Raw genomic sequence first — 12,060 nt, 5'->3', positions numbered from 1 at the left:
TTCACTGAGGAACCGGAAGAGGGAGGATAGGCAGACCGGATGGGAGGCTGGCGAGGGTGGAGGCTCCTCTCAGCAGTTCACCCCCCTGTGGAGTTGGGATGGATTGTGGCAGTGGGGGGTTCTGCCCAGCATCCTGTCTACATCCCATCTGTGGTGGAGCTCTTGACCCTTCCTCATGCGTCGGTCACTTGCAAGCAAGAGCTTAGAGTAAGGGGACAAAGAACCGTCATGTAACAAGACGACCTCCTGTCTCTCTCCACTGGCTAGGGCCACCACGGTGACCTTGGCAGAGGGGCAGAGGTCACTGCAGGGGACTCAGCAAGTCACACAGGTGGAATCCCAGGGAGTCAGAACTCAGTGCTGTTAGATCAGGAAGGGGGACCCCCACATTTCCCGGGGAGCTCTGTTTGATTTCTCTGCATGGGCCCCCAAAGATACCCAGCTTGGGCAGGACTCAAGATCCCTCCAGGAGGGCCTGGCCGGCTTCCTTTTTAAATCCCTTTCCCAGCATCACCCAGATGACAGATTGAATATCCCTTATTCAAAGTACTTGGGCCCAGGAGTGTTTCCAATTCGGCATTTTTTTTTTTTTTTTTGCAGTATTTGCGTATACAAAACAAGAATTCTTTGGGACAGGGCCCACGTCCACACACGGAATTCGCTTCTGTTTCTTTACACCTTACACAGCCTGGAGGTGATTTTATGCATTCTTTTTGTACCTCACCATTTTGACTGCAACCCATCACACGAGGTCAGGGGTGGGATTTTCCATTTGTGGCATCGTGTCATAAGCACTCAGAAAGTTTCAGATTTGGGAGCGGTTCGGATTTCGGATTTCTCAGCGCAGGGATGTGCACCCTGTACTTGCCGTGTTAGAAATCATGAAGCAGCGTCTTCCCCGTGATCGGATACAGGTCTCTTCTTGCTGTGCTCTAAAATCCCTCTATTCACTTTTACAAATTATTTCTTTTTTTTTTTTTTCCACTGGAATGTTATTGCTTTACATTACATGTATCTTGATTTCCCGGTTAACTTCCTTGGCACATGTCAAAGACCAGAAAGTCCTGGGACCAGCAGTTAGTGTAATGGCCCAAGATCCTGAGAGGAGAATAGAGGGGAAGGGATTGCGGCGTGGCCATCCCCCCTGGGGGGGTGATTTCTCGCTTTCTGTCTCTCTGTCTCTCTCTGTCTGGCGAGCCCATGCGCCCTACAGTGAAAACCTCTCCAAAAAAAAAGACCAGAAATTCCCATCCATTCATTTCATTGGTGTTCTTAGCTGTTTGTGTGTTTGCTTTTTGAATGCATGTTGTTTGTTTTCTTTAAAAATAAAGGTTGGGGGAACGGACGCCAGTAACCCCGAGAGAACAAATCCAGAGTGCCTTGGCGTTTGCATTGCCGTCGAAAGCCAGATAAATGTGTATTTTTTTTCCTGCTTCAGGTCAGAAACCCTTCCCTTGTCAAAAATGCGATGCCTTCTTTTCTACCAAATCTAACTGTGAACGGCACCAGTTACGCAAACACGGAGTTACCACCTGTGCCCTGCGAAGAAACGGGCTTATCCCCCAGTCCAAAGAGAGTGATGTTGGATCTCATGATAGCACAGGTAGTGAGCGCCCCCCGGTGGTGGAGACCCAGAGAGGGAGCGGAGGGCCGAGCGCTCAGGCCACGTGGAGCGCGGTGCCATTGCAGCCAGCTCCTGCGTCTGAGGGGTCATGGGACATCCGTACCTTCCTCTTGGTAGGACTCCCAGCCTGGGTCCCGGATGGTGACCCTTCCTGAGGACGCGGGGCAGAGCTGCTGGCCAGCTGGGCCTAGCCCCACAGCAGGGCTGGCTCTTGAGTCAGCAACTGGGGGAACCTGGGAAGCAGTAGCAGTGGCCCTAGTGTCCTCAGAGCTGCTAGGGATGCCCCAGCCCCTACAGGAGAGCCCTTTGTTCCCGCGTGGGGAGGTGGTTGTGAGGGAGGGTGCACATCTCTAACCCTCATATGAGCGCATCTGCGAGGGGTGGGAATCCTGCACGGCGTGGGCAGTGCCAGCCTCTGCGCATCCGTAGCAGGGCCGGCCTCACTGGGGTGCCAGGGTGTTGCAGGAACCAGGGCTGCCTGAAGTGCCTTCCCTTTGAATAACCTTCCTCCTCCCAGTCTGAGCTGTGTCCTCGTTGAGAAGCACCCTGCATGTCCTCTCTTTAATCACATCTCTGCTTGACCCGAATCCGGGTATTATTCTTCCGCGCTGGTGTGTGCTTCCTCCCTCCAGCCCCGACAGCGCAATTAACGGCCGCCGGACGCGTCTTCTGCCACCTGGGTTTTCCCCTTTACGGCTTCTGTATTTCCTCCTGTCCTCTGTTCCATGCGCCATCATCTCCAGCCGCTGGGGGGCCCCTATCCCCCCAAAACCAAATACAGCCACGCCCAGGCCACGGCTCATCCTGGCGGCTAGCGACCCCGCAGCAGGGTGGGTGCTGCTCCGCAGGTCTGGAAGGCCTGACCTCGCCGCTGTGCTCGAAGCCAAGGAACTACCCCGACTCCATTTTCCTAGGGCTTCTCTTCCTCAGTGTCAGGTGGACAGAGTCAGCGTCTGCCCCAGCCCCATTGTCCCCCCTCTATTTCTCAGGGGGAGCAGGACATGTGTAGAATTCCAGGAGGAAGGACTGAGCAGATGGCCACGCCTTTCATCAGTCCAATCAGACCCTCTAAGGGTAAGGCAGCGCAGACCAGTTTGTCCGCACCTCCGCCCAGCCTCCGTTTCCACACAGTTCGCCAGGACCCTTGCTATAGACAGTGGCCGCGCTCACAGAACCCGGCCACGACGTGGTTGCCCATGAGCCGGCAAGGACCAGCTGCCCGCACGGCAGCGCTGGAACGCATGCGTTTACTGCAGACCATCTGCGGGTGGCCGGCCCCTGGGACATCCCTTTTACCTGGTTTGGGTGCGGCCACAGGATTCTCCTTACCACAATCCCCCAGGAGGGAAGGTAGTTGCAGGGAGCCCTTGGGCATAAAGTAACCCCAGGCCGGGTCATACCCAGACCCTGAGACTCCTGCTGCCATAGTTGAGTGAGAGCCACAGCACAGCGCTGAGCCGCACTCAGTGGCCTCAGCTTCTGGAAGCTCAGCTCCACGTTTTGCACGGGGTGGATTTCAGTTTATCCATTTGATTTCCTCAGTGAGAGAGACAAGCATCCTCCACTGGGGCTTCACCTCACAGTCCGGCCCGGATCACAAGCTCATGTGTGCCCCTCACATGTTTACGGAGGTCCCGGGACACAACCTAAGACTCTGCTCTGTGGGCCTGGGTGCATGAGCACAGGGCCACCACCTGCCACAGGTGTATGTAAGTTTGCAAAGAAGAGGTGTGTCTCTCATCAAAGTCCTTCCCCTCTCCACTTTGCCCGGTAGTTGTAGGTTTTCTCGAAGAGACAGAACCTCTAGAAAAAGAAAATGTATAGCAAGTCGTGATGTGAAACCAGCAAAATGTTGGGTATAATTGTGGTCGCAGTCCATGGTGAGAGAGAGGATTGAGATTTAAGAGGGAGGAACCAGGTCAGGGAGGCAGAGAGTTAAAGAATTCTAAATCCAGGTGCGCTAAGTAAGTAGAAGGGTTTGGGGTGTAAGCTGTGAGGGGGTAGCTTTTAAGGGGAGGACAGAAAACAGCCCAGGACATTTGTGTGAGGGGGTTTCTAGGTTTATGGGCCTAGATTGCAATTTCTTGAAATTCTACACCTTGTTACCGTGTAGACTTGGCCTTTTTCAAAAACATGAGGTCTTTCATGAAAATGCACCCCAGATTTTCCCAGAAAAGTGCCAGGCATGCTACAGTGGGGGCAGCTCTAGCTTCGAAGGCCATATTGAATATGGAAATGTTAGTTCAAATTCTCCATTCATTCTCCCAGACAGAGATGCCCTGGCCCAAGAGCGTTTAGGCCGTTCCTCAGGTGATGCCTGGAAGAGTTTTGTGTAGGCAGGCACCTACATAGGACTGTTTGTTTTTTTACTTTCTCTTTCATGAGAGAGAGAGAGAGACAAAAAGAGAGACATGTACCCCATTGGGTGTCCATGCGAAGACCCACCCCGGTGTCAGCCGACACGGATAACAGGCATGCGTCACACAGGTACCTCGTGCTTCCTTGGGGAGGTGAACCCAGCACCTTCCACTTGCGGGTCCAACTGCATTGCAACCACGGCACCCTTGACCCCGGGACCGTTTTTCATCAGTATAAAAGTGAAAATGTAAAACGCTCCCCAGTGGTGGCCATCTTTACTAACCCAGAAGTCCGGCAGGCCAGGGTCAATTCCCACTCCAGGCACGCCTTGTCTTTGAATGCACACAGAGCAACTTCCTTGATGGAAGTGCACCCCTACCTGGCAGGGTCATCATGCGTGCTGCTGGTCGGTCTCTTCTGATGACAAACATTTAATTTCAATAATAATTTGGGACCAGCAGTTGGCGTAATGGCTGTGTTACTGGACTCCCATGTAGTCCACCCTGGTTCGAGTCCCAGACCCGGTGGCTTAAACTCATGCTGGGTGCGTGTGCATGCATGCCCAAGATCCCGAGAGGAGAATGGAGGAGAAGGGATTGTGGTGTGGCCATCCCCCCTGGGGGGTGCTTTCTCACTTTCTGTCTCTCTGTCTCTGTCTTTCTGGCGAGCGCACGCACCCTCTAGAAAAAAAATTAAATAAATAAATAAAAATTTTTTTAGAATTATTCATTTAATTTTATTATTATTATTTTAATTTGTCTCAGGGCTCATGTTGAGCTGATTAGGGAAGTCTCCTGTCCAGCAGGGAGAATTGTAGTTTATTGTCCACTGAGCTCCTGGGCTCCTCTAGCTGTATAGACATTTAACTACAGGAACAAAGAACTGTTAACAAGGGCCCAAGAAGAAACGCATGCTTTGACTGGAGCTTTGCATATAAAAAGTAGTCAGCTTAGCCTCCCGAATTTGAGGAAGATGAGGATAAGAGGAGGACTTGGCTTCATAAACTGAGTGTCTGGTAGGTGAAGAGGTTCAGTCTGCTAACAGTCACCAATAAAAATCAGCTAGCTGCTGGAAACTTGAACAGCACGGGGCGACCTGCTAAGACGCTCCCCCTGGTGGAAATTCGCTAGAGTGCAACCAGCTCCCGGACTCCCCCCATGCCAGACAGGAAATGGGTTGTCCCTCGCCCAGCCCCACTGGGGCTTCTCCCTGCTCCACTCTGGTAACAAGTGGGCCGAGAACACAAGTGGTTTGCTCTTGGTATTTTTATTTGGGTTTGGCTTTAGAATTAATTCATACACTACTCTTAAGGGTTATCCTGTAACTAGATCCTATACCGTTAAAATAGTCTGTTCTTGGCTGAAAACAAAAGTAGAAACAGCCCAAGATATACTCAGACAGAGGACTTCATCAGAGATTAAGCCATGTGTGAAAACAATGTTTGTTTATTATTTTCAATTTGCCAGAGGCATAGGGGAGCAGGGGCGGGAGTGAGCAAGCAAGCCACCAGGTTTGGGACTCAAACCACAGTTGGCCATGTGGGAATCCAGCACCTTAACCACCATCCCACCTACCGGCTCCAGTTAAGCCATTTTTAAAAACTGCGAACGAAACCAGCCAGCCAGCCGAGAGCATCCTGTGTTTCTGTTACAAAGTTGATGCCAAAACCCGTTCATCGATGCCCCCCACTGAAACGGCTCAAGAAAATGAGCATGCAGGCTCCGTGCACATGTGGCCGAGACCTTGGGGTGCGCATCTCGGGTTCTTGGCTAATTTTCAGAAACCGGGACCAGCAGTTGGCGTAATGGCTATGTCACTGGACTCCCATGTAGTCGACCGTAGTTTGAGTCCCAGACCCGGTGGCTGAAACGCACACCGGGCGCGTGTGCGTGCCCAAGATCCCAAGAGGAGAATGGAGGAGAAGGGATTGCAGCATGGCCATCCCCCCCTGAGGCGGGATAAAAGCTCCGGTGATGCCCGAGCAGTGGCTGCCGAATGGTGCAGTCCAGGGAAGCCCCTGAAGTGAGAAGTTGGGAGTGCAGGTGTTCGGGCGCAGTGCCAGGCAGGTGTGAACGCTACGCACTGTCTCTGCAGACCCAGGGAGGGGCAGGCTGCCTTTGCGACGCAGCCCCGACCTCTCAGTGGCTAGTAATCAAGCACTTCTGGGTTGGCGCTGTGGTGTGATAGTCACACTGGGTGAGGGACGTGAGATTTTGCTGCCTGAGCGCTGCAGTCGAGCTGTGGCGTATGGAACACGTACCCCACATCCGTGCTGGGAGACAGTGGAGCTTGTCTGCCTGCTTCTCAGAGGGGCTCCCCGAGTCTGGCCTTTGGGTCTGCCGCCAAAGAATAGGGCCCCGCAGCTTCGGTGTCGTGGTCACAGCACGGAGCATTCAGTGCTCCTTTGGCCTGAGCAAAGACGCTTTTGACAGTGGTGTCAACGGGGCTTCTTCTATGCCATCCCTCCAGAGTGTCATTAGAAGCTGGTGACCTCTCCACGTCCCGTTTTGCCATGGAGAGTCGCCCGGAACAGATCAAGAGGCAGGATGTCAGGACAGCGAGGCCCCTGCTCCCCAGGATCCCTGGCCCCCCACACACCCACGGCCCCTTCTTCCCTCCGTGTCCTCCTTACGCCTGGCACCAAGACGCCCTGCCCTCTGAGATGTTTCCAGCACCGTGGTGTGCTGGCAGTGGCCAGGGAAGCCTGCAGTGTGGACTCCTCTCCTGACCTTTGACTCTCCCTCGGGAACGAACCTCCAAACCCCACATGTGCTGTCTACGCGGTGCACCGGCCTGGGTTGTTCTCCGTGGAACTCCGTCGGGGGTTGCGGGGTGTGAAGCTGGCCCTGCGTGTGCTGCATGTGTGTGTTCTCTTTGCACTGGAAAAATAACTGCCCCCTCGGCTTCCTCACCTTCCCTGGTGCTGCGAGTCTCTGGAATGCACCCTTTCCTATCTCACAGCCCCTGTCTGCACTGCCTGCGTCATGTCACTCCACCCTCCGGGGGCTGGGGAGAGCTGAGTGTCCTGGTGTGGCGGGTGTAGGGGGCTGGGGGTTCAAAGTGCAGCCACCTGCAGGCCTGAGGAGGCTGTCCACCCCTCTCTTAAGTCCTGGGTGCATCTTGGCCCGTCTCGGGGCCGAAGGGGTGTTGAGGATTTGGGGTGAGGAGTCCTTACTTGGTTTGGGGCACAGGCTGCCAGGGTGGGTCCCTGGAGAGCCATCGGAAGGGGTGTGTTGGTGGCTCTGGTCTGAACCCTGCCCTCTGCTTGTTCGCAGACAGCCAGTCAGACGCCGAGCCGGCGGCTGTAGCGAACGAGGTGCTGGACCTCACGTCGCGGGACAAGGAGCAGCCTCCGGCAGAGGGTGCTGCGGAGCCCAGCCAGGCCGCAGAGGAGTCCCCTGCAGGAGAGGCTCAGGTGGAGGCGGCCTCCCCTGTGGACAGGGACGAGAAGCAGGAGGAGGAGAACCAAGAGCCTGAGGAGGAGCGTGGCACGGAGGAGAAAGACGAGGACGCGGGTGGCCCGGAGGAGGACGTGGCCAGCAACAAGAGTCTGGACCTCGACTTCGCCAGCAAGCTGATGGACTTCAAGCTGGCCGAGGGCGAGGCCGGGCCGGTGAGCGGCGGGGGCTCTGCCCAGCAGGACCAGAAGCTGGCCTGCGACACCTGCGGGAAGAGCTTCAAGTTCCTGGGCACGCTGAGCCGTCACAGGAAGTCGCACGGCCACCAGGAGCCCAGGGTCCAGGACATGCCAGCCCCGGAGGCCGAGGGTGGCAGCGGAGCGGCTGAGGGTCCCACCGTGCCTGAGCTGGAGAAGCCAGCCCAGCCCCCGGCCGAGGAGCCTTCCCCCGACGTGGGAGAGGCTGTGGTCGAGAAGCAGGAAGAGACGGAGGGCCCCTCCGATGGGGAGGGCGCGGCGGAGAAGAAGTCCTCTGAGAAGAGTGACGATGACAAGAAACCAAAGACAGACTCCCCGAAGGGCGTGGCCAGCAAGGCGGACAAGAGGAAGAAGGTCTGCAGCGTGTGCAACAAGCGCTTCTGGTCCCTGCAGGACCTGACGCGCCACATGAGGTCCCACACAGGTAGGCCAGCCGGGGAGGTGGCAGGCGTGTCCTCTGAGCCCTTGAAGCAGCCCGACCTGCAGCGAGGCCAAGGCCGAGGCTGGAGCTGGACCCTCTGCAGCAGGTGTTTGGAGGGCACTGGGCTCCATCTCCCATCCCCCTGCGCCTTTGCCTGTAAGATGGGGTGGCGTCTGCCCTGTCTCCTGCCGGTGTCTGATGGCTGATCACCTGGGACCGCGTGGTCTCATCCATCCAGCCTGAGCCCAGCCCGGGGTGGCCGGGCAGCACAGACCCCCGCGGGGAAGGCCTCATGCATCCCCACTGGAAGGTGGGGCTGCCTCTGTCCTGGCTGAGGTGACCATGATGGGTCCTCGTGGCTGCCACAGAGCTGAGCGGGCATTCCCATCCTCCTAGAACCCACTCCCCGTGGGACCAATGTGCAACCCCAGAGCGGGAGCCGCTGTTCCGTCAGGAAGGAGACCCGGGTGTGCTCACGAAACCAAAACATGCAGGGGCCTTCTCTCCCTCTCTCCCCCGAAGGCCCCAGCCCTCACCTCGGTCTCAGGGTCCCCACAGCCGCAGCTCCCACGTGCAGCCAGATTGCATGCGTGGTCCTGGCTTTGAGCTCAGGCAGTGGAGGCCGTGGGGCTTGGCTCTCAGCGGAAGAGGGCCCTGGGCCCCGCCGGGTGGTGGATTCTGCTGTGCACAGCAGCTGGAGGGGTGAGCATTTGCAGACAGGCCAACTCCCGTGTCAGGGCACAGCGCCCCCTGGAGAGCATCTCGCTGTCCCAGTGTCAGCGTGGACTTTGTGCCGTCTGGCCCCAGCCGACTGGTCTAGCGTGTAAAAGGCTGTCCCTGGGCAGGAGGGGGCCCCCCACACCCCACACCTGGGTCGTCACCCGTGGGCCAGTGCTGCTCTCATGCAGAGCCGGGACACGGCACCAGGCCATACCTGTAACGGACGTGTCGTTTCGTTTTCCTGCCACTCCAGGGGAAAGACCATACAAATGTCAGACCTGCGAGCGAACCTTCACCTTGAAGCACAGCCTGGTCCGCCACCAGCGGATCCACCAGAAAGCCAGGCACACCAGACACCACGGGAGGGACAGCGGCAAGGACGAGCGGCCCGAGGAGGACAGTGAGGACGGCTCCAGTCACAGCGGCAACAACCCCATCTCGGAGAACGAGGCCGAGCCCGTGGCCAGCACCAGTGGCCATGTGGCTGTCACCCGGAGCCGGAAGGAGAACCTGGCTAGCGTGGCCAGGGACTGTGGCCGCAGGGAGGAGAAGGCTGTGGCAGGGAGGGCGGTGGACTCCGGCCGGGGCGCCCCCAAAGAGCCGGCATCCCCAGGCGACGCTGACCCAGAGAGCCCAGTGGCCCTTGGGCAAGACCCACTGGAGTCACGAGGCAAGCGGGCTGGCCACCCCATCCTGGCTGCCACCGAGGCCGCCTCGCAGCTCCTGGGACTGGAATGACAGCCCGTGCCGCCCGCCTCAGCCCACGGACAAGCCAGCAGAGCAAAGCGTCCCGAATCCAGACTTCACGAGGTTTCCTCAGTGCCCTTCAGTTTCCAGGGAGCGACAGAGAGAGAGAGAGAGAGAGAGTGAGAGATCAAGATGGGCGAGGACACTGCCTACGCCCAGTGCCATAGCCCGGCCGCGGACCGCACAGAGACCACAGCCGGGCCGACCCCAGTGCCTTAACTACTTAGCCTGCCTTCCGGATGCTTACGGCTATACGTTTTCCCAAAATGACTTTGTAAGGAAAAACAAACAAAACAAACACGTCTATTTTAATGAATTATTTGGAGAGGAACTCTTCATGTAAGCATTATCACGACCTTTTGTATTGATGTGTGTGAGTTTGTTCTTGAGAATCTGTGATCGTCCCGTTTGTTCTGTGAGCTGGAAACAGAAGACAAAACCCATCCCCGGGGAGGCCCATCGCCAATAACTGGAAGAAAATGATGTGAATTTCGTGGAAACGACCAGCGGAGAGGCAGACAAGATGCTAATTTCTGAGAAGACTTTTTTTTTTAATTTTTTTTTTTTTTTTCCATTTTGCTACGTGGTGGAACTGTCACCCGGTCCTCGGTGTCACCGGTTGTCCTTGATGGAGGTTTCCAGCACGGTTCAAGCAGAAGCGAGTGTGTCAGCCTCGTGCACCGTTCTGCTCTGTCCGCGTTCGATGTACCTAGTGCTCACGTTGCCAGGCATCCGCTCCTAAAGGGTCGGGAAGGTTCCCCCTGCATCTTAAGGCAGAAAACGTGACACGGGTGTCGTGTGGTTGCTGTCCCCCCCTCCCCTTTCGGTATATGTATTATTAATATTATTATTATTATTATTTTTGAGTTCATCAGTTTGCTGGTCTCTGCAGTGAGCAGAAACACATGGGCAATATTTGTCCCGGGAGACCTGAGCCGCCCGCGGCTTTCTTGGGCACCCTTGGGTGGGAGCTCTTCTACTGTACTCAGATAAGCCTTTCTTCCCTGGCTGCAGAAGTCCCCAGGGGCCACGAGCCGTCCTCCCGCACAGGGCCACGCAGCAGCCCAGGGTGGGGCGAGCACGGCCAGGCGCCCCAGAGTCGGGGCCCTGCTGAAAGCACTGCAGACACACTTCTGAGAAAGCGAGGCCGTGATGAGGCCTGTCCTCCCCAGCGTGGTTTTCCCAGTCTTCCTGCTAAGCCCAGGCCACCCCACCCCACCCCCCACCGAGCTACTGTCATTTGCAAAGCAAGGAAATACTACTACTGGTCATGTAACGACACGGGCAAGGTGGAAGACAAGAACTAGATTAACCTTTCCCTTTCCTGCGATGTGGGAGTTGGTGCTTGAAGAGAGTCATACCGTTTCCGGTTTCTTAAACAGCCCGATGCCCTGGGTGCAGCAAGATAGGGGTCACTGATAAGTGAGTGTCTCGGGCAGGTCGTAGACATCCCTCGCTGTGGCCGCTGGCAGTGAGGATAAAAGCCTACTGTAGCTTGTCTTCAGCTGAGACCTCCAGGACCCCGAGCCATTCTGCTGCCGGGGACCCCCTTGTATTTGGGGAGAGCCTCTCCTTTCTCTGGGAGGGTCGCCCCCTACCCTAACTCTGCTGCCCTTTTCAGTCCCAGAGGTTCCCACTTAACACTCGCTCACACAGAGACACGCATGTCCCCTCCTGTCCACTTCTTCCCCCCGTCTCTGGTGGCCAAAAGCCAACCTCCCAGATGTCAAAGGAAGAGCGACTTCTCGAGAGAGTGACAGGTGGTCTCTTTACATACGAAAGGAGAAGGCTGAGGTATATATGGTTTGTAACTGCATGAGGGATGTACAAACTAGTTTCCAAACGAGGTTGTTCAATGCCGTAGAGATGAGTGCAAATTCGAACCCACGTCTCTTGGCCCATTTAGTTGAAACTCACTTCCTGCATCCCTTGTTATTATTATTATTATTTTTTAAATTTCAACTGTTATTGTTATTTTCATTATTGATATTATTCGGGGTTTCTCGTGTTTTGTTTTTCTCTGCAACTCTCCACACTCAAGTCGCAATATTGGGGGCGGGGGGGACACATGAGGCTGCCATGAGATACAGCAGCCATCGGCCCCAGCCGCCATCTGTAGCCGGGGCTGCCGCCTCATTAATCACTATCGACTTAAAGCTTTATCCAGCCTCCTTCCTCCGTACCCCGCTAGTCAGTAAGGTCTTGCCACATTTTATTAGTGAGGTTGAGAAATGTGTTCTTTGTGTGTCGTTCTGTCCCCACCCCCCCAATATTAAACTGTGAAATTTGTGATTTGTTTCAACTCTGGGTGCATCATAGCTTAGTCTGCATGTCCAGCTAATTCGTCTCTTAAACATTTTGTATGATTCTCTTTCTCCTTCTCTCAGGGCTTTTACAAAAAAAGAAAAAGAAAGAAAAAAGAAAAAAAGAAATATCTATATCTATATATCTTTATTTAGATATAGATATATAGAGAGGTAAGCGGATCTTCTGAAAAAGTTTTTTGAGGTGCAAGTTTTTTCTCTTTGTTGTTTT

At 55.4% G+C, this 12,060-nt stretch overlaps 1 protein-coding gene across 1 annotated transcript in view; it reads left to right on the top strand.

Annotated features, from left to right (window-relative positions):
- Positions 1-11,830, top strand: part of RREB1 (ras responsive element binding protein 1) — a 169,695-nt gene extending 157,865 nt beyond the window's left edge. Inside the window, 3 exon segments of the mRNA XM_006141235.3 lie at positions 1,439-1,603; positions 7,258-8,061; positions 9,032-11,830. Of these exon segments, the coding sequence (XP_006141297.1) occupies positions 1,439-1,603; positions 7,258-8,061; positions 9,032-9,516 (1,454 nt within the window). The 3' untranslated portion in view covers positions 9,517-11,830.
- The last annotated feature ends 230 nt before the right edge of the window (positions 11,831-12,060 follow it).

The sequence above is a fragment of the Tupaia chinensis genome, unplaced genomic scaffold (genome assembly GCF_000334495.1).
Source record: "Tupaia chinensis unplaced genomic scaffold, TupChi_1.0 Scaffold000048_1, whole genome shotgun sequence".
NCBI lineage: Eukaryota > Metazoa > Chordata > Mammalia > Scandentia > Tupaiidae > Tupaia > Tupaia belangeri.
Note: the sequence above shows the minus strand (reverse complement) of the source record. Positions and strands in the feature narration are given on the sequence as shown.